This window comes from Notolepis coatsorum (genome assembly GCF_963971535.1).
Source record: "Notolepis coatsorum genome assembly, chromosome: 7".
Classification (NCBI taxonomy): Eukaryota; Metazoa; Chordata; class Actinopteri; order Aulopiformes; family Paralepididae; genus Notolepis; species Notolepis coatsorum.
In genome coordinates, this window is record NC_140171.1 from 119,184,533 (window position 1) to 119,206,768 (window position 22,236).

General features: G+C 49.9%; 1 protein-coding gene across 3 annotated transcripts in view; it reads left to right on the plus strand.

The window, feature by feature from the left end:
- Positions 1 to 22,236, plus strand: part of fam13a (family with sequence similarity 13 member A) — a 259,712-nt gene that overhangs the window by 193,145 nt on the left and 44,331 nt on the right. For 2 of the 3 annotated variants that reach the window (XM_084319360.1, XM_084319361.1), the window contains exons 13-14: positions 16,792 to 16,865; positions 17,753 to 17,792. The exons of the other annotated variant lie outside the window; for it this stretch is intronic. In XM_084319360.1, coding sequence (XP_084175486.1) covers positions 16,792 to 16,865; positions 17,753 to 17,792 — 114 coding nt within the window. The remainder of the gene's footprint in view (positions 1 to 16,791; positions 16,866 to 17,752; positions 17,793 to 22,236) is intronic. 3 annotated transcript variants of the gene reach the window in all.

The window sequence follows — 22,236 nt, forward strand, 5'->3', positions numbered from 1 at the left end:
CGAGTTATTGGCAATCGATCGCTATGTATTGCGTCGAGATCGAGTCCCGGTAGCCAAACAGAGTGCCCGGAAGTAATACGGCCGACCAGCACAACCTCCATAGCACTTCCTGTTTGGCGATTGCGCCGATCGGCCACCAGATGGCGCTCCTGAACCGCCAGAGAGCTCAGTGGGTCCTCCTGGTGGATCTCAGGCCAGCGGAGGGGAAATATGAATCCGATCGCAGATTTTTGAAATATTGATATAAGGACGCTGTAAAGCGTCCTCCGGCAACTTGAGCATGGCCGGGAATGACGCTTTTAAGCGTTTTTTCCGGCAGTCAAAGTGTTAACTTTCCTTCCCTTAACCCTTTCACTGCCGCGTTACCAAACGGTTAACCCTTTTCACTGCGACAATACACAGAAGGTTAACCCTTTCACTGCCACACAACAGCCGGTTAACCCTTTACTATCACACAACCGATGTCGACCGTCGGTTGTGTGATAGTAAAGGGTTAACCTTCTGTCGTGTGGCAGTGAAAGGGTTAAGTAGTTCTCACACTTTCCGTGTCGGTGTGCATGTTGGCGCGAGGCCCTGTAAACCGATAACGTGCGCGACTGTCGGAACACCCTGCTCCTATAGGATGAGATGGAGAGTGATCTTCTAGATGCCATGTTCTCAGCTAGTCCACCCATGCACACACACACATAGGGACGTGCATTTTGACGAACACGCACGCATACATACATATCCACGAGCAGCTCCTTCGTATTGTCAACGTTGAGAGAGAGTTCACGCTGTTCACCTCAACCTCATTCCTGTAGGTCTCATTGTTGTTGGTGATTAGGCCTATCACCAGGTTGTGCCTGGTTACACGGTCGTCGTGTGTGTGCTGGGAGGTAGGGGGGCTCAGGACACAGCCCTGGGGGGCTCCTGTGTTGAGGGTCAGAGGTGTTGGGGCCCACCACCTGGTGTCGGACACACACACATAGTGACATGCATTTTGACAAGCATGCACACACACACCTAGGAACACACACATTACTACGTGTACACACAGGAACAAGCATATGGACGCGCTCATGCACACAAATGGTGAGGCAAGTTGGCTGTCGTAAGAGATTACTTCAACGACTGCATGTCAATTACGGGGTCACTGAACGCCGGCACAAAACCGATGTGGACCATTATAGTAACATCTGTATGGCAGAGCCATGACGTTATATTCAAGATTTGATCGTCTTTGCACCTTCTAATCTACCTGCTATTTAGCTATGATCTATTTTATATCTTTGGTAACCTTTGGGATCTCTTAACTCGTTTAAAATTGAGTTCTATAGATATGAGCAAAGCCTTGCCACACTAAACGTGTTTATAACAGAGATGAGATAAGATAAAACTGGTCTTAGGCCGTGTTCACATCTGAAAGTCCACGGATAGTCCGGACTTTCTGGTGGACCAAATGTGAGAATGATACATTGTTTGATTTTGGTTTGCGTTCACACTGCCCTTTTTTGAGCAAACCTAATTTGTAAACAAAGGACATGCAGTCACCAAGTCGTTCGTTCATCTATTGGACAGATCAGTCGCCCAGGTCATTCATTCTATTGGACAGAGCATTTTCGGGAAAATCCCGCCTGAACAGCACACGCTCGCTCGCACACACACACACTCTCTCTCATGCTCGCTCGCACACTTGCGCACACATGCTCTCTCTCTCACACACTCGCTCTCTCATGCTCGCTCGCACACACACACACATGCTCACGCACACGCACTCTCTTTCACGCTTGCGCACACACACTCACTTGCTCGCTCGCTCGCTCGCACACACACACACGCTCGCACACTCATTCACACTCACTTCCAAAAATCCTGCGCTTCCTAGATTAGGTACTATATAAAGTCCGATTGCGTTCACACCAACAGCAAACCGCACCATGCTCCACTTTGAAAGGGACCGAGTCCCAACTTTTCAAGAGGACCATGGTTCGGTTGTTTGGTCACAATAGTTTGGTTTGTGTTCTTCAAACGAAACGGACTATTGATTTAACCCTTTCACTGCCACACGACAGCCGGTTAACCCTTTCACTGTGACAATACAGAAGGTTAGCCCTTTACTATCACACAACCGACGGATGCGGAGCTAATGATGCTAATGATGGAGCATCGCCGTCGGTTGTGTGATAGTAAAGGGTTAACCTTCTGTCGTGTGGCAGTGAAAGGGTTAAAGGGACCATGGTTTACATCAAACGGACCAAACAGGGTAGGTGTGAACTAGTGCACTGCAACCTTGCCCAGGCCCGACGGGGCCCGGCCCGGCCCGGCGGGTTCGGGCTGGGTAGGGCTTTTTTTTTAATAAATAATTCGGGCTCGGCCGGGCCCGGGCACCGGCGTTTTTTTTTTTTACATTTTTTTATTTTTTTTTTTTTTTTTTTTTTTTCCCATATAACTAGGGTTATAGGATAACCTTCGTTTTAAGATTCGCTTTCTCTTTTGCGCCAGAGAAACATTTGGACTGCAGCGCGCAGGGAGAAGTCAGCTAGGGGACACGTTCAACTCGATTGGTTGTGTTGGCGAACGTTTTAATTTGTTATTGGGATGTATGTAGCCGGTTTTGTTAACGGTGTTCAACGCGTTGCTGACGTCTGGTGAGTGATGTTATTATTTGCTGGGTCTCAACTCGCTACCTGTTTTGTTGTGATTTTCATTACGTTGCTCTGCTCGAAATCTGATTTCTGTTTTCTGTTTGTTTGTTTGACTGAGTAGGCTATTGTGTGTCGTGTGTGTGTGTGTGTCAAAGAAGATTCTATAGCCTTCAATACATTTTACGAGGCTGATGTGTGAGTCAGAGATATAAGCGAGCACTGGGAGAGACGGCATTGCGAAACAGGCTATGTATATGCTTCTTAGTTTTGTTTATTTATTACGTTCATATAAAACCGTGTTTCGAATATTTAAAACAAATACAAAAAAAATTATATTTTAATAATAATAATAATAATAATTTTTTTCTGGTTTTCAGCGGGCTAGGGCTTAAAATATTATTTACTGTAACTGAGGGGTACAATTCCCTGACTGTATTACTAGATATGATACTTACTACCACTACCTTTGTACTTAATATTCGGCCACCCAGTACACGGCATAAATATATTATCATGAACACTCTCACGTAGATGAAACGGATCCAACACAAATGTACGAATTAGAAACAAGTCTTTATTGCCTACACAGCGATGGTGTGTAGACTAAACACTTAATCACTTAATTACATTTATGAATTGAAATAGTATGCACTTTTATGGCAAGGAGTATTCGTCGGTATATCAATAGATAATGTCCAATCTCTGAAGGCGCAGGTGGTAAATATACGACCTGGAATAGTTAAGGAATAACAGCAATGATACTTTAATGATTATAGGCTGGATACACTAGAGGGGGTTAATCCGGTCGCTTGTAAGCCGACAGGAGTAGGAGGGGGGGGGGGGTAGAATCCAGCTGCCTCGTCCGGCCAAGGGTATCCCAGGAGAACCCACTGTAGTGCCGTTCAATGCGCCGGCGATCCTTGGACCACAGATGAAAGCAGGTGGACTCTTTGTGGGCCGGCTCTCTCCGGCACAGAGCGTCTCCTCACCTTGTGTCCTCTCCAGGGGGGGGGTTTCCAACACACGGTAGTGTCGGGGGTCTTTATCCATAGAATAATCAAAGTATCCAAAGCATAATCCGTGCCTGGGAAGGCGGGCTGTCGTCGGTAGAATAATCCGGGATACAGGTCCACTCGCTCGTCGGCTCTGGGGCTCCTCGGGTGCAGCTTCACATAGGGTCAACCACCCTGGGTAAGCAGCCAGTTCTCTGCCCGAAACGATGGGGTACTGACTACGGTAGTATTCTCACCGCACGAAGCACTATATATTAACAGACTATTATTAGCTTAATAGACTACGTCCAACTCGACGATATAGTGCCAAATATGACTATTCAAATATTAATATACACAATGTCTCAATACCGATGGTAGGCGAACTTGGCCTTACTCCCACACGTGGCATCGCGGGGAGGCTTTACGTCTGTGACTCTATTGGAGGGTAAGAAACTGGACTGAAAAGAAAGTCCTACTTTAGTAGCGCAGTATATATACGCACTATGAACAAATAAGCCCATTAGTGGTGCGGTAGCCAAATTCCTACGCGGAACTAGGACTTGTTCGTACATGTCGAGCGGTACGTTTGAACTGGGTCTGAGGGGTATGGCAGCCTGGCACCAAGGTCTCGACCAATAGTAGAATGGAGACTATTATGGGATGTTCAGTAGGCTAGAATGGATATTCAATGCATATTGTACAAGGAATATACAAGGGATATCAGGGAATATTAGAGAATATACAAATACAATTAAATATATATATATAATAAATATATATATTCGGTTTAATCTGGCCCTTCACAACATTTACAGTCGGGCTTATTTTCGGGCAGGGCCTCAAGTTCAAGGGCTCGGGCAGGGCTCGGGCTTTATTTCAAGGCCCTTGCAGACCACTAGTGTGTACGCAACCTTATTGTCTGTTCACTATGGTTGCCGCGGTGATGTGAAGTTTCCTATGAATAATAAACTCATGACAACACCGATATTATCAGTGACACCGGCCATTTTACAAAATGACACTCACTTGCTGGTCTGGACTGGTCCTCTGAGCTCCTCTCCAGTCAAACATACTGTTGGTAGTCTAGACTGGTCATCTGAGCTCCTCTCCAGTCAAACATACTGTTGCTGGTCTGGACTGGTCCTCTGAGCTCCTCTCCAGTCAAACATACTGCTGCTGGTCTGGACTGGTCCTCTGAGCTCCTCTCCAGTCAAACATACTGCTGCTGGTCTGGACTGGTCCTCTGAGCTCCTCTCCAGTCAAACATACTGTTGCTGGTCTGGACTGGTCCTCTGAGCTCTTCTCCAGTCGAGCTGCTGCGGGGGGATTAAATCCAAACTATTGCCAAATCCTCCTCCATCTGGTGTTGTCTCTAGAGCCTCCTTTCTCTTCTTCACGCAATCTACTCTAAAAGTTTAAGTGAATCTTGTACTACTCTGTACTGCAACAGACCTATAAAATAGATTTGCTGTCCGTGTAGAGAGACTTGTCTGACTAAGTAGTGATAACACGCTTAGTGTAACTGAGGGGTACAATTCCCTGACTGTATTAATCAAGTATTAGTATCATTAAACTACTACCGTCTTATGTACATTACTGGCCAATACCGTACAAAGGTATATGATAAGAACTTCTCCACAATAACACGGTTTCCACACAAATACTTGTTTAGAATATTTATTACATCAAATAGTATTACATTACATTACTTAGTTGCGCTTATAAGGCAAAGAATGTGCGTAGGCAAGTCAATACTGAATATTAGGAATTAGATCTAGGGATATTCTGGGAAGGGGGGTATACTACCGGTTGTAAGCCAGCAGGGGGGGGCAATGCTCTATGAAGGTCAATGGTTCCACAGGGCTTCAGCAAGGCACCTGGAGACGGTGTATTACTCCCTGCTCCGCAGGGAAAAGCAGCCGCTGTAATTCCAGTGAGTATGCAGCAGCACAAGGGGAAGCCGTGGAGTCTCTGCTCCGACAGAGACGGGCTCGAGTGATGTCCCCACGGGCCGGTGTAGATCCCACAGCAGTGGGTGTAGACGGTTCTCTGCTCCAGCCGCTTGGTGAAGAATGAAGAATAATAATCCTGCCTGGTGGCTCTGCAATCACCGGTGTAGGTATCCTCCGTGGTGCGCGGTGGTTCACAATTGAACTTGACGTTACTATCCTTATTCGCACGCGGCAATAAGTGCTCTATGTAGACGCACAATTACTCACTTCACATGGTCTTTGACTCGTAATGAAGGCTTTTACTAGTAAGGAGCGAACGATACGTTAAACAAACGTAGTAGGATAAACACGACTCTATTTGAGGTAATACGAGCCCTGCTGTACCGCACGTTGCGTAGTGGGTAAGGCTTTACTTGGTAACTGAACCAGACTGAACTGAAGGCGAACTGAAAAGGAAGTTCTGTATTCGCTGGTCATATTTATACGTACGGTGGACAAATAGTGCCGCTCTGCTTTCGGTAGCCGTATTCATGGGCAGAAGCGGTCATGTTAAGACAAGTCATGTCGGTAGCTTTCAAGTCAGCTCTAGGGGGTAAGTCACTGGCGCCTAGGGGATCGCTTCCAATAGGAGAACGAATATTATGGTCTGTCCTGTACCAGGTAAAGGGATATTCCGTGTATATGTACAAAGAATATACAAGGGATATCAAACGATATACAAATATTATACATGGGATCTCAGGCAATAAATATATATATTCGGTTTAATCTGACCCTTTGTAACAGCCGCCCCCTAATTAGTCCCACCTAATTAGCTAAGCAGAGACAGATTAACCGCACTGTCCACTACTCAATGTCCGTTGTGAGGGGTCGGTCAGTTCACAAAGTCATGGGTCATGGTCATCATTAAGCGAGTCGGGGAGCCTTGGCGACTCTATCAGCCTCGCCACGGGTCGGTTGTAGGTCCGCCCTTGGCCGAGCACTTCTGCCACTCTGACCTTTCCGTCGGCACCAGTGGTCACTTTGCTTACGCGGCCGGCCGGCCACGCAGCTCGGGGTAGTGACTGGGCTATGGTCATGACGACTGGACGGGATGAAGGGGGGCTTAGGAGGAAGCGGGCCTGAGACTGCTTTGATCTGTGCTTGGCTGTGCTTTCTCCTCCTCCGTCTGTTTCTCTTGTTTGCTCTGTACCCCATCTGAGGAGGGGCCGGTCCCGGCCGCCCCGTCAAGGAGTCGCTTGGGGTGCTGGGTTCGAGGTCAGCCACGTCTGAAGCGCAGCTGAGGGGGGTGGAGTTCCGAACTCCCTCTGGTACCCACGGTTCTCTCACGGGCCTCTCGCTTAATGTCAATAGCCTCTGCTGTACGGGGGAGAGGCCGGTGTCGCTCGCCTCTGTGTGTAGGCAGCGTGTAGACGTGGGTTGACTGTCAAGTCCGTAGAGGGGGCCCTGGAGCGTCCATCCCAGTCGGGTCTGAACCGCGACTGGGCATCCTTTGTGTCCGACGTGGGCCGCCTCAATTGGGAGAATGAGGTCCGCGTGGTCGGAGCCGATGAGCAGGGTCGGTGTGGCGCCGTCGATAAGCGGTATAGGTAGTTGACGTAGGTGCACATACTTAGCCATCAGCTGTGGGATGGGGTAGGTGTACTGAGACAGGCCTATGTCGTGGCTGGTGAAGACGTTAGTTATACTATACTGCTTCTCGGGCTGGTCCACTGCTCCTATCTTGAAGGAGACCTTTTCACCCTTTATGGTCTTCTGGTCCCTTCTGATGGTGCGTATGGTCATTGTATCTTTGACACCTCGCAGGCCCAACTGGGCTGCTGCGGAAGCGAGGAGGAGAGTCTTTTCAGACCCATCGTCCAGGACGGCGTAAGTGTCCAGGACCTTGTCCTCGTAGCTCAGGAGCACTCTGACCACTTTGAGGAGCACACGGGGGGTCCCGCTATGCTGGTCAATGTGGAGCACTCCTGTGGGTGGTGACGTAGAATCTATATGGTGCGAGTCGCACCGTGGCTCCCAGTGTCTGCCGTAGCAGTCGGGACACCAGGGAGCGGTCTGGTGGAACTTTGGTGCTGGTGCCACCGCCTCGGCATGGTACATCACCGCGACGGGCCCACTCTGTTGTCCTGGCTGACGCCTGTTGATGTCATGCAGGACCTCCAGGTGGGTGCCACCGCACCTGCTGCACTTCTTCTTCAAGCGGCACTCAGCTGCTAGGTGGCTGCGCGCGCAGCGGAAGCAGCGGCGGTGGTCCTTGACCCACTGACTCACATCATCCGTGGTCAGCTTCTTGAAATCTTCGCACTGATACAGCCGATGTTCTCCCTCACAGTACTGGCACTCAATCTTCCACTGGTCCTCTTTCGTCGAGGGGGTGTTGTGGTTCTTGTGTGGTACTGATTCGGCTTGGTGCATAACGGTCACCAACCGGCGGTTATCCGTTTGTCCCCGAGGTCCGAGTCTTGGGCTTGGTCCACTCCATACAAACGTGTCGAGTCGTAGGCTACTGACCTCCCTGGCGAGGAACTCAGATAGGTCTAGGAGGGATGCCTCTGGACCGTTGGGGTCGCGGTAGTCTCTCTGCCGCCTGAAGCGCTCTTGTCGGGCGGGAGGGAGCTTCTCTAATATCCTCTCTACGTTAGAGTTAGCGTACAGTTCGTAGATACCCTTTTCCTTTTGGGACCCCAGCATCCCTACCAGGGACTGTACCTTGATAGACAGGTCATCTAGCGCTCTGTTGTCTCTGGCTGGGGGGAGACGGTCAATGTCTCTTATCTCCTGTATCACGTAGTCCCATACGCGTCCATACCGTTGGTCGAGTGCTGCTAGAGCCGCTGTGTATGGGGTAGTAGAGTTGGCATAGGCCAGCGCTATATTGTGCGCTCGGGGCACCTTGAGGTGCTTCAATAGGGTAGCATACTTGTGGCGTTCATCAGCTACATCAACCATCATTGTCTCTAAGCACATCCGTAGCTCCGTGTACTGTGCTCGGTTCTCATGGGTGAAGTCTGGAAACGTCGGTGCGCCAAGGTACGATGCCATGGATGACTGACACATCGGTGAGCGTTGGGGAAGAGGCCTCCTAGGCGAGTCTCCCCGTGCGTGTCGTCTTGGGCTGGTACTTGGTGGGTACCGAAGGTCGGGTACCCAGGTGCTGTCCCTCGGGGCTGGCGGTGCGTCAAACTCACCCGTGAGTTGAGTCGGGGGTTTGTAGCGCAGGGCCTCTGGGCTGACTTCTGGGCTGTACTGGACCTCCTGGTCCAGAGTACGTTGCTGCTGGTCGGGGCTGTACTGGGCCTCCTGGGCCAGAGTACGTTGCTGCTGGTCGGCTTGACATTCCTCCTCTTCCTCCTCCTCTTCCTCTGCTAGGACCTGGAGTCTTCTGTTCAGTCTCTCGGCGTGGTTCGGTTCTTCCCGGTTGCTGGGTCTCGTATGGACCGGCTGGGGAGGGGGTTCGGAGACGTGGACAGGATCCTCCTGTTGGCGGGGTCCCGGGTCGCTTCGTCGGGTAGGGGAATGTGTCCTAGACCCATGTCTTGACGATCTCTGAGAGCTCCGTGTGGAGTGAGGGGGTGTCGCCATGGCAACCAGTTTGTCCATCAGCTCCGCCTGCAGCCGGTCGCGCTCTGCCTCGCGCTGGGCATGGGCGGCGTCGCGCGCTGCTTCGCGCTGGGCATTGGCGACGTCGCGCTGCGCATTGGCGCTGGCCTGGGCAGCGTCGCGTTGTGCGTTGGCGGCGTCGCGCTGGGCATGTGCGACGTCGCGCTGTGCATTGGCGGCGGCGTGCTGTGCATCGGCGCGGCTTCTCTCAATGTTCTCTTCTGTCTGGAGGCGTCTGGTCTCCAGTCTTATGCGGTCGTCTTCACTCCTTTGTTGCGCCTGGAAGCGCTCTCGCTCGCCTGCAAAATGTTCGCGCTCGCGCGTCTGTTGCGCTTGAAGTCGATCGCGTTCGGTGGAGGCTGCCAGGGTGGCGATGAGTGCTTGCGCCAGCATCTTGTCCGCCGCGCTGGGGGAAGACGCCGTTCGGGGCGATCGGCTCCCGGCAGTACTTGTTGGAGACCCGTTCTCCTGTTGCGTACCGAGGAGATCCATCCCCTGGGTGCGCGTCTCTTCTTGTGGTGGGTCGGGTTCCATCCCGGGAGGGCTTTCTTTATCCTGGAGCGCTCCGGGGACTACCTCGTCGGCGTTGTCTGGGGATAAAGTCGTGTCAGTTCCCTCCTGGTCCCCACCGTGAGTTTGGTCAGTTACATTAGAACCCACTAGGGCCTCTGTTGGCGGGGTAGCCTGGTTGCTAGGGTCGGACATAATTTTACTATCCGCTTTAGTTATTTTATCCGTATCTAATTTCCCTTTAAAGCTAGGTATTGGACTGACAGAGTGCCTCTAGATAGGGAGGTGGCTGCCGTCTGCGCTGCGGGCGATCTAGCTTAGGAGAACCGTTTGTGGAGTGTTCGTCATCGGCCATGTCAATATTAATATTATATTAATATTACGCTAATTATTATCCGGCTCGAAGGACCAATTGTAACTGAGGGGTACAATTCCCTGACTGTATTAATCAAGTATTAGTATCATTAAACTACTACCGTCTTATGTACATTACTGGCCAATACCGTACAAAGGTATATGATAAGAACTTCTCCACAATAACACGGTTTCCACACAAATACTTGTTTAGAATATTTATTACATCAAATAGTATTACATTACATTACTTAGTTGCTTATAAGGCAAAGAATGTGCGTAGGCAAGTCAATACTGAATATTAGGAATTAGATCTAGGGATATTCTGGGAAGGGGGGTATACTACCGGTTGTAAGCCAGCAGGGGGGGGCAATGCTCTATGAAGGTCAATGGTTCCACAGGGCTTCAGCAAGGCACCTGGAGACGGTGTATTACTCCCTGCTCCGCGGGGAAAACCAGCCGCTGTAATTCCAGTGAGTATGCAGCAGCACAAGGGGAAGCCGTGGAGTCTCTGCTCCGACAGAGACGGGCTCGAGTGATGTCCCCACGGGCCGGTGTAGATCCCACAGCAGTGGGTGTAGACGGTTCTCTGCTCCAGCCGCTTGGTGAAGAATGAAGAATAATAATCCTGCCTGGTGGCTCTGCAATCACCGGTGTAGGTATCCTCCGTGGTGCGCGGTGGTTCACAATTGAACTTGACGTTACTATCCTTATTCGCACGCGGCAATAAGTGCTCTATGTAGACGCACAATTACTCACTTCACGTGGTCTTTGACTCGTAATGAAGGCTTTTACTAGTAAGGAGCGAACGATACGTTAAACAAACGTAGTAGGATAAACACGACTCTATTTGAGGCAATACGAGCCCTGCTGTACCGCACGTTGCGTAGTGGGTAAGGCTTTACTTGGTAACTGAACCAGACTGAACTGAAGGCGAACTGAAAAGGAAGTTCTGTATTCGCTGGTCATATTTATACGTACGGTGGACAAATAGTGCCGCTCTGCTTTCGGTAGCCGTATTCATGGGCAGAAGCGGGCATGTTAAGACAAGTCATGTCGGTAGCTTTCAAGTCAGCTCTAGGGGGTAAGTCACTGGCGCCTAGGGGATCGCTTCCAATAGGAGAACGAATATTATGGTCTGTCCTGTACCAGGTAAAGGGATATTCCGTGTATATGTACAAAGAATATACAAGGGATATCAAACGATATACAAATATTATACATGGGATCTCAGGCAATAAATATATATATTCGGTTTAATCTGACCCTTTGTAACAGCCGCCCCCTAATTAGTCCCACCTAATTAGCTAAGCAGAGACAGATTAACCGCACTGTCCACTACTCAATGTCCGTTGTGAGGGGTCGGTCAGTTCACAAAGTCATGGGTCATGGTCATCATTAAGCGAGTCGGGGAGCCTTGGCGACTCTATCAGCCTCGCCACGGGTCGGTTGTAGGTCCGCCCTTGGCCGAGCACTTCTGCCACTCTGACCTTTCCGTCGGCACCAGTGGTCACTTTGCTTACGCGGCCGGCCGGCCACGCAGCTCGGGGTAGTGACTGGGCTATGGTCATGACGACTGGACGGGATGAAGGGGGGCTTAGGAGGAAGCGGGCCTGAGACTGCTTTGATCTGTGCTTGGCTGTGCTTTCTCCTCCTCCGTCTGTTTCTCTTGTTTGCTCTGTACCCCATCTGAGGAGGGGCCGGTCCCGGCCGTCCCGTCAAGGAGTCGCTTGGGGTGCTGGGTTCGAGGTCAGCCACGTCTGAAGCGCAGCTGAGGGGGGTGGAGTTCCGAACTCCCTCTGGTACCCACGGTTCTCTCACGGGCCTCTCGCTTAATGTCAATAGCCTCTGCTGTACGGGGGAGAGGCCGGTGTCGCTCGCCTCTGTGTGTAGGCAGCGTGTAGACGTGGGTTGACTGTCAAGTCCGTAGAGGGGGCCCTGGAGCGTCCATCCCAGTCGGGTCTGAACCGCGACTGGGCATCCTTTGTGTCCGACGTGGGCCGCCTCAATTGGGAGAATGAGGTCCGCGTGGTCGGAGCCGATGAGCAGGGTCGGTGTGGCGCCGTCGATAAGCGGTATAGGTAGTTGACGTAGGTGCACATACTTAGCCATCAGCTGTGGGATGGGGTAGGTGTACTGAGACAGGCCTATGTCGTGGCTGGTGAAGACGTTAGTTATACTATACTGCTTCTCGGGCTGGTCCACTGCTCCTATCTTGAAGGAGACCTTTTCACCCTTTATGGTCTTCTGGTCCCTTCTGATGGTGCGTATGGTCATTGTATCTTTGACACCTCGCAGGCCCAACTGGGCTGCTGCGGAAGCGAGGAGGAGAGTCTTTTCAGACCCATCGTCCAGGACGGCGTAAGTGTCCAGGACCTTGTCCTCGTAGCTCAGGAGCACTCTGACCACTTTGAGGAGCACACGGGGGGTCCCGCTATGCTGGTCAATGTGGAGCACTCCTGTGGGTGGTGACGTAGAATCTATATGGTGCGAGTCGCACCGTGGCTCCCAGTGTCTGCCGTAGCAGTCGGGACACCAGGGAGCGGTCTGGTGGAACTTTGGTGCTGGTGCCACCGCCTCGGCATGGTACATCACCGCGACGGGCCCACTCTGTTGTCCTGGCTGACGCCTGTTGATGTCATGCAGGACCTCCAGGTGGGTGCCACCGCACCTGCTGCACTTCTTCTTCAAGCGGCACTCAGCTGCTAGGTGGCTGCGCGCGCAGCGGAAGCAGCGGCGGTGGTCCTTGACCCACTGACTCACATCATCCGTGGTCAGCTTCTTGAAATCTTCGCACTGATACAGCCGATGTTCTCCCTCACAGTACTGGCACTCAATCTTCCACTGGTCCTCTTTCGTCGAGGGGGTGTTGTGGTTCTTGTGTGGTACTGATTCGGCTTGGTGCATAACGGTCACCAACCGGCGGTTATCCGTTTGTCCCCGAGGTCCGAGTCTTGGGCTTGGTCCACTCCATACGAACGTGTCGAGTCGTAGGCTACTGACCTCCCTGGCGAGGAACTCAGATAGGTCTAGGAGGGATGCCTCTGGACCGTTGGGGTCGCGGTAGTCTCTCTGCCGCCTGAAGCGCTCTTGTCGGGCGGGAGGGAGCTTCTCTAATATCCTCTCTACGTTAGAGTTAGCGTACAGTTCGTAGATACCCTTTTCCTTTTGGGACCCCAGCATCCCTACCAGGGACTGTACCTTGATAGACAGGTCATCTAGCGCTCTGTTGTCTCTGGCTGGGGGGAGACGGTCAATGTCTCTTATCTCCTGTATCACGTAGTCCCATACGCGTCCATACCGTTGGTCGAGTGCTGCTAGAGCCGCTGTGTATGGGGTAGTAGAGTTGGCATAGGCCAGCGCTATATTGTGCGCTCGGGGCACCTTGAGGTGCTTCAATAGGGTAGCATACTTGTGGCGTTCATCAGCTACATCAACCATCATTGTCTCTAAGCACATCCGTAGCTCCGTGTACTGTGCTCGGTTCTCATGGGTGAAGTCTGGAAACGTCGGTGCGCCAAGGTACGATGCCATGGATGACTGACACATCGGTGAGCGTTGGGGAAGAGGCCTCCTAGGCGAGTCTCCCCGTGCGTGTCGTCTTGGGCTGGTACTTGGTGGGTACCAAAGGTCGGGTACCCAGGTGCTGTCCCTCGGGGCTGGCGGTGCGTCAAACTCACCCGTGAGTTGAGTCGGGGGTTTGTAGCGCAGGGCCTCTGGGCTGACTTCTGGGCTGTACTGGACCTCCTGGTCCAGAGTACGTTGCTGCTGGTCGGGGCTGTACTGGGCCTCCTGGGCCAGAGTACGTTGCTGCTGGTCGGCTTGACATTCCTCCTCTTCCTCCTCCTCTTCCTCTGCTAGGACCTGGAGTCTTCTGTTCAGTCTCTCGGCGTGGTTCGGTTCTTCCCGGTTGCTGGGTCTCGTATGGACCGGCTGGGGAGGGGGTTCGGAGACGTGGACAGGATCCTCCTGTTGGCGGGGTCCCGGGTCGCTTCGTCGGGTAGGGGAATGTGTCCTAGACCCATGTCTTGACGATCTCTGAGAGCTCCGTGTGGAGTGAGGGGGTGTCGCCATGGCAACCAGTTTGTCCATCAGCTCCGCCTGCAGCCGGTCGCGCTCTGCCTCGCGCTGGGCATGGGCGGCGTCGCGCGCTGCTTCGCGCTGGGCATTGGCGACGTCGCGCTGCGCATTGGCGCTGGCCTGGGCAGCGTCGCGTTGTGCGTTGGCGGCGTCGCGCTGGGCATGTGCGACGTCGCGCTGTGCATTGGCGGCGGCGTGCTGTGCATCGGCGCGGCTTCTCTCAATGTTCTCTTCTGTCTGGAGGCGTCTGGTCTCCAGTCTTATGCGGTCGTCTTCACTCCTTTGTTGCGCCTGGAAGCGCTCTCGCTCGCCTGCAAAATGTTCGCGCTCGCGCGTCTGTTGCGCTTGAAGTCGATCGCGTTCGGTGGAGGCTGCCAGGGTGGCGATGAGTGCTTGCGCCAGCATCTTGTCCGCCGCGCTGGGGGAAGACGCCGTTCGGGGCGATCGGCTCCCGGCAGTACTTGTTGGAGACCCGTTCTCCTGTTGCGTACCGAGGAGATCCATCCCCTGGGTGCGCGTCTCTTCTTGTGGTGGGTCGGGTTCCATCCCGGGAGGGCTTTCTTTATCCTGGAGCGCTCCGGGGACTACCTCGTCGGCGTTGTCTGGGGATAAAGTCGTGTCAGTTCCCTCCTGGTCCCCACCGTGAGTTTGGTCAGTTACATTAGAACCCACTAGGGCCTCTGTTGGCGGGGTAGCCTGGTTGCTAGGGTCGGACATAATTTTACTATCCGCTTTAGTTATTTTATCCGTATCTAATTTCCCTTTAAAGCTAGGTATTGGACTGACAGAGTGCCTCTAGATAGGGAGGTGGCTGCCGTCTGCGCTGCGGGCGATCTAGCTTAGGAGAACCGTTTGTGGAGTGTTCGTCATCGGCCATGTCAATATTAATATTATATTAATATTACGCTAATTATTATCCGGCTCGAAGGACCAATTGTAACTGAGGGGTACAATTCCCTGACTGTATTAATCAAGTATTAGTATCATTAAACTACTACCGTCTTATGTACATTACTGGCCAATACCGTACAAAGGTATATGATAAGAACTTCTCCACAATAACACGGTTTCCACACAAATACTTGTTTAGAATATTTATTACATCAAATAGTATTACATTACATTACTTAGTTGCTTATAAGGCAAAGAATGTGCGTAGGCAAGTCAATACTGAATATTAGGAATTAGATCTAGGGATATTCTGGGAAGGGGGGTATACTACCGGTTGTAAGCCAGCAGGGGGGGGCAATGCTCTATGAAGGTCAATGGTTCCACAGGGCTTCAGCAAGGCACCTGGAGACGGTGTATTACTCCCTGCTCCGCGGGGAAAACCAGCCGCTGTAATTCCAGTGAGTATGCAGCAGCACAAGGGGAAGCCGTGGAGTCTCTGCTCCGACAGAGACGGGCTCGAGTGATGTCCCCACGGGCCGGTGTAGATCCCACAGCAGTGGGTGTAGACGGTTCTCTGCTCCAGCCGCTTGGTGAAGAATGAAGAATAATAATCCTGCCTGGTGGCTCTGCAATCACCGGTGTAGGTATCCTCCGTGGTGCGCGGTGGTTCACAATTGAACTTGACGTTACTATCCTTATTCGCACGCGGCAATAAGTGCTCTATGTAGACGCACAATTACTCACTTCACGTGGTCTTTGACTCGTAATGAAGGCTTTTACTAGTAAGGAGCGAACGATACGTTAAACAAACGTAGTAGGATAAACACGACTCTATTTGAGGCAATACGAGCCCTGCTGTACCGCACGTTGCGTAGTGGGTAAGGCTTTACTTGGTAACTGAACCAGACTGAACTGAAGGCGAACTGAAAAGGAAGTTCTGTATTCGCTGGTCATATTTATACGTACGGTGGACAAATAGTGCCGCTCTGCTTTCGGTAGCCGTATTCATGGGCAGAAGCGGGCATGTTAAGACAAGTCATGTCGGTAGCTTTCAAGTCAGCTCTAGGGGGTAAGTCACTGGCGCCTAGGGGATCGCTTCCAATAGGAGAACGAATATTATGGTCTGTCCTGTACCAGGTAAAGGGATATTCCGTGTATATGTACAAAGAATATACAAGGGATATCAAACGATATACAAATATTATACATGGGATCTCAGGCAATAAATATATATATTCGGTTTAATCTGACCCTTTGTAACACTTAGTATTTTACAAATGAGAGTTTTTTAATTGATGAATGTCGACACTGATATGCGAAAATGAACTAAGTGGGTTTTATTTCTATAAAAGGAAATTCCTGAACAGTAACAACGATAACACAGACTACCGTGGCAAGCCTACTGTTCACATGAAGATTCGCCAGTGTGCTCACATCCTCCGACAGTCATTAATATAACATAGTACTACATAAAGTAGTATCATATAGGATGGTAATGGTTAGTGGGTTACTGTAAACTAGTGGTTACTGGGTTATTGTAAACTAGTGGTTAGTGGGTTACTGTAAACTAGTGGTTAGTGGATTCATGTAAACTAGTGGTTAGTCAGTTACTGTAAACTAGTAGTTAGTGTGTTACTGTAAACTAGTGGTTAGTGGGTTACTGTAAACTAGTGGTTAGTGGGTTACTGTAAACTAGTAGTTAGTGGGTTACTGCAAACTAGTGGTTAGTGGGTTACTGTAAGCTAGTGACAATTGTGATTTTTTTTATGCACCCAATTCCAGGTAAAAGAATGCATTGGTGTATCAAGGACACACGAGAGACCTGAGGTGGACAGCATGGAGTCGTTTGAGAACAGGTACACATTACAATGCCTTACCATCTGTTCAAACCCGCATATTCACTATAACCTCTGTCACTGTCCTATACCCCCCCCCTGCTGTTTGTTTGTTTTGTTATTTTAACTTAACTGTTTTTATACTTCCTGTTGCTTGTTTTATTGTTAACCTTGACTTTTAACTGCCTTATGTTTTTATTAAAAAAAATTCTATGATCTGTAAGGTGACCTTGGGTGTCCTGAAAGGCGCCACCAAATTAAATGTGTTATTATTATTATTTTACCAGAGTTCCCCTCCAAAGGCTCCGCGACGGAGAATGACTCGTTCAAACAGTGAATGGCTCTGTCCAACTGACCGTTAGGATGTTCTGATAACGGATACCAAGGTTGTACCAGCTTGTGTATTCAACACACTTTTTATCTGATAAAAAACAGAGAAAAGCTGATATGGCTGGAAGGCAGGGACCATGTTAACCCTTTCACTACCACACTACCAACAGGTTAACCCTTTCACTGCGACACTACAGAAGGTTAACCCTTTCACTGCCGCACGACAAAGGGTTAACCCTTTCACAACCAAACTGTTAACCGTCTGTAGTGTGGTAGTGAAAGGTTAACCTTCTGTAGTGTGGTAGTGAAAGGTTAACCTTCTGTAGTGTGGTAGTGAAAGGGTTAACCTTCTGTAGTGTGGTAGTGAAAGGGTTAACCCTTTGGTAGTGTGGTAGTGAAAGGTTAACCTTCTGTAGTGTGGTAGTGAAAGGGTTATCATATGGAAACTCTTCTGCCTGTAAGAGGGAACAAAACGGTGCCCTGGGCAAGATTGATACGATGTGATGTAACGTGGTGTATGGTCTGTTCTTGAAGCGGAACAACTGAGCTTTCTGTACCCTGTTTTTATTTGTTCTCAGAAATGGCAGTCCAAGAAAGGATGGCCTTACTCCTCCGCGGGTGAGCTCTTTCACTTGTACTTCAATATCTCTCTCTCTCTCCCTCCCACTCCCTCTCTCTCTGTCTTTCGCTTTCTTTTTTCCCTTCTAGTTCTTACAGTAGTTCCTTTACCCCTCCTCCCACCGCCTTCTCTCTCTCTCTGTCTTTCTCTTTCTTTTTTCTTTTCAAGTTCTTACAGTAGTTCCTTTACCCCTCCTCCCACCGCCTTCTTTCTCTCCCTCCCTCCCTCCCTCCCTCCCTCCCTCCACCCACCCACCACTGTCTTGGATCTGGTCTGATCGCTGTGTTACATGCTGCAGTGGTTGCCAACCTGCTCATCGGGAGCAGTTAGGGTTTAAGTGCCTTGCTCAAGGACACTTCGACACACTGCCCGGGAGGAGCCTTCCGATTACCAGATGACCGCTATTAGGGGTGTAAAGGTACATTTGCTATTAGATAGCTATAGACATTTGGCCATTATACAGGCCAATATACAAGGTTACAAAGGGTGCTCGATACCGCCGTCTAGCTGGATGCGGTCGGTATTGCACTTTGGCGATCTCAGACTCATTCCCAATCCCACCAAGGTCCCTGGATGAATAATGAATAAAAATATCGAATAAAGGAATAAACTACCAAACTCGAGAAATCTCGGGTCTGGCGCCCAACCGCTAGCAAGTTAACTCGACTTATCTCGGGTTTGGCCTCCATTGAGTTAAAAAATATTTATTTTTATTGAATTTTTTAATCGATTTTCATTTTGAAAAAATCTTCCTAAATCATTCATTCGAATTAATCGATAAAATCGATTAATGGCCCAGCCCTAGGTCCAGGCATCACCAGAGCACTGTAACATTGAGATGCCATCTGGGCCTAGCATGCGGTTGAGAGGCTTGTTGATGCCAGGGTCTCCATGCAGGCGTAGTCTGGGCCTACTTGGTACCACCGGGTGGGCTGGGCCTTCCCCCGAGAGCATGTTTGTCAGATACGTACATTGTGAGTTCCTATGTACTCATCAGAGAAGTACAATGAACGATTAATGACCACGTCAGATAATGTACGTATTTCTCTAGTGATATGTATAGTTTGTACATATCAATCAGCTTATTTGTTTTTTGTAAACATTAACATTATGCACTAATTGAAGAGACAATTAATGGCAACCGTGGTCAAAGAGCTGTGTCAGATCTTCTCTGAGACTCATGTTATGAGATATACATTTTCTTTTTCTTTTTTTTATAAAGTAAAGTTGAATGGTTTTTGATAGTGTATTTTAATTTGAAGTTTCTTTTGCATTTGATTTTGATCATTACATATTGTGGAATATTGACCTCATTAGTCATCACACACTCGCTCACTTCCAGAGTAGCAGCAAAAACGATGATAAAATAGCTCTAAATTATAGTATAATAATCACAGTATGGATGTAGTGTGTGCAAAGTCGCAGCATAAACAAATTATAATACAATAATCACAATATTGTGACTCAGTACAGAGAGTAGTGGGCAGACAGGCAGCAGGTTATTTGTTCATGAGTCAGAATGCCTGGGGGGAGAAACTGTCCTGGGGCCGGCTGGTCCGGGCCCTGAGTCTCCGATACCTTTTACCAGGCGGCATCAGCTGAATCAGTCTTTGATAATCCTTCGGCCTTTGCTGACACACCTTCTGTTGATTATGTCCTGGATGCGTGTATCCTTTCCGCAACGGAATTCGGTTTCCGGGTTCCTCTGAGATTGGCCGCGAACCCCACGTGACCCGCCCCCCTATCCACCGCTCTGCCGCTGCCGTGCACGGCAGAGCGAGCGGCCGCGGACTCGCTCGCTTCCTCAATTTATACGCATGGAAGTATTGACTGAATGAATGAATGAAAACTTTATTTAACAGATTGCAGAATGGGTACAATACAGTACGGCTCAATACACACAATTGTTAAGGGGATGCAGACCTGAGAAAGACGTTTGTCTTGTTTACATCAGGGTCCCCCATTTTCAATTCATATAGAACGACTACGCCGTAACAAATCATTAAAAAAATATACCGTTAACTGGAATATGTTGTGCCTTTACACATATGTTGGATTATGTAATTGGTTTGTCATGACAAACAAATAAAAAAAATCGCGATTTACCCGCTGGCTACAACAACACACAGTGACTGCATGTAGTCACTGTGTGTTGATGTTGTAGCCACCTCCTCAGAGGCGATGCCGCTCGCGGCAGCACATTCTCGCCGCGGGCTGAGCTCTGGTGTCCGCTCGAGCAAGCCAGAGACAGCCGGCGATGCGATATTTTATTTGTTTGTCATGACAAACCAATTACATAATCCAACATACCGTAATTCCTCTAATAGTAACCGGGTCTCAAATACAAGCCGGGTCTCTATTAATGGCCGGGTGCGCTCTTGAGCTAAGCAATTATAAGCTGGCCTCCTAATACAAGCCGGGTTACTAATATACTGAGCTGCATACTGAGCTAGTTACTTGATTTCACTTTGAAAACGTTGAAATGACCAGTGACCACCTGTATTGCACTGTTTACTATTTCATACAGTACTTGGTTTCAATAAATGAACCCAGTACATTTTACTGGGTTCAAACTGACACAAAATGTTGATTTATTCATTATAATCCGTTTGAAAATTTGAAATATAGGCCTCCCTCTTATACAGGCCTCCTCCTAATACAAGCCTGGTACCCGCTACAGTTGAAACAAATACAAGCCGGGGTTACTATTAGAGGAATTACGGTATGTGTAAAGGCACAACATATTCCAGTTAACGGTATATTTCTTTAATGATTTGTTACGGCGTAGTCGTTCTATATGAATTGAAAATGGGGGACCCTGATGTAAACAAGACAAACGTCTTTCTCAGGTCTGCATCCCCTTAACAATTGTGTGTATTGAGCCGTACTGTATTGTACCCATTCTGCAATCTGTTAAATAAAGTTTTCATTCATTCATTCATTCAGTCAATACTTCCATGCGTATAAATTGAGGAAGCGAGCGAGTCCGCGGCCGCTCGCTCTGCCGCGCGCGGCAGCGGCAGAGCGGTGGATAGGGGGGGCGGGTCACGTGGGGGTCGCGGCCAATCAGAGGAACCCGGAAACCGAATTCCGTTGCGGAAAGGATACACGCGTCCTGGATGGAGGGAAGCTCACATCTGCTGATGCTCTGGGCTGTTGGTACCACCCTCTACAGCGCTTTGCAATTGAGGACAGAGCAGTTCCCATACCAGGCAATGATGCATCCCGTCAGGATGCTCTCGTGGTGCATCTGTAGAAGGCTCGTAGGATCTGGGGCCCGTGCCGAATTTCTTCAGCAGCTTGTGGTGAAAGAGGCCTTCTTCACCACCTGGCCGCTGTGCACGTCTCAGGTGAGGTCCTCTGTGCTGCGAACACAGAGGGGGAGGAGCAATTTCCGATGTTAACGGAGAATGAGGATCTGGTATGATATACGGGACTTGACCGAGAGCCAGTGGAGGGGAGTGGTGGGGGGGATGCAGGGGTGCGTTGCTCATGGGACGGGGTTGCACGCCGAGCAACCGGCTCTGTAAGCAGAAGCACGCGCGTGCACACAGGAATGCGCTGCACTCGACAGATGCGACAACTCGCCAAATACCCACCTGGCTACTTTGCATAACAATAGCTCAGGTCGTCAGGTGTGTTCAAATTATGTTCTCAGATACATTTACACAAAACTTGTGAATGAAATGTGTTACATTCCATTCCTAGAGGCAATTAGGCATTGTCTTTAGTCTGTGCGCACACGAGGGAACATTTATGCGCATGCGTGGGAGCGTGCGCACACGCCCGGGAACGCGTGCACGTGGCATCATTAAAACACAGTGCAACCAGCTTTGAAATCACCAACGCACCCCTGGGGGGATGTGCTGCCAGGGCTTCTTGTGGGCGAGAACCCTGGCAGCTGAGTTCTGCACATACTGGAGCCTGTCCAGGGTGTTGCTGGGTACACCAGTTCATTACAGTAGTCAAGGCGAGAAGTGATGAAGGCATGTCTAAGGGTCTCTGCCATGGAGTCAGTGATTTAAGGCCGGAGTCTTAATCACAGTGTTGGGTCTGACGGAAAGTCCACGATGCAACTGCATATGTTGGGGTTGAGTCCTAGATTCCTGAGCTTGGCTTACTGTGTCAGTGTGCAAGTTGGCTCGAGTCCCCGTAACCTAATAACGCACATGAATACCAGAACACTTTGTTCCTAGAGCACACAATGAAGAGCGACCTGCTAGATGCCATGCTCTCAGCTAATCCACACACACACACACACACACACACACACACGCATTTTGACAAACATACATACACACACATTATGTACACACATACCTGCACTGTGTAGTGTAAATCAACATCCTGAAGATAAGATAAGCTATTCCTTTATTGATCCTCTTGGGGAAATGCGGGCGTCATAGCAGCATGGGGGAGGGGGAGGGGAGGTACAGGTATGGG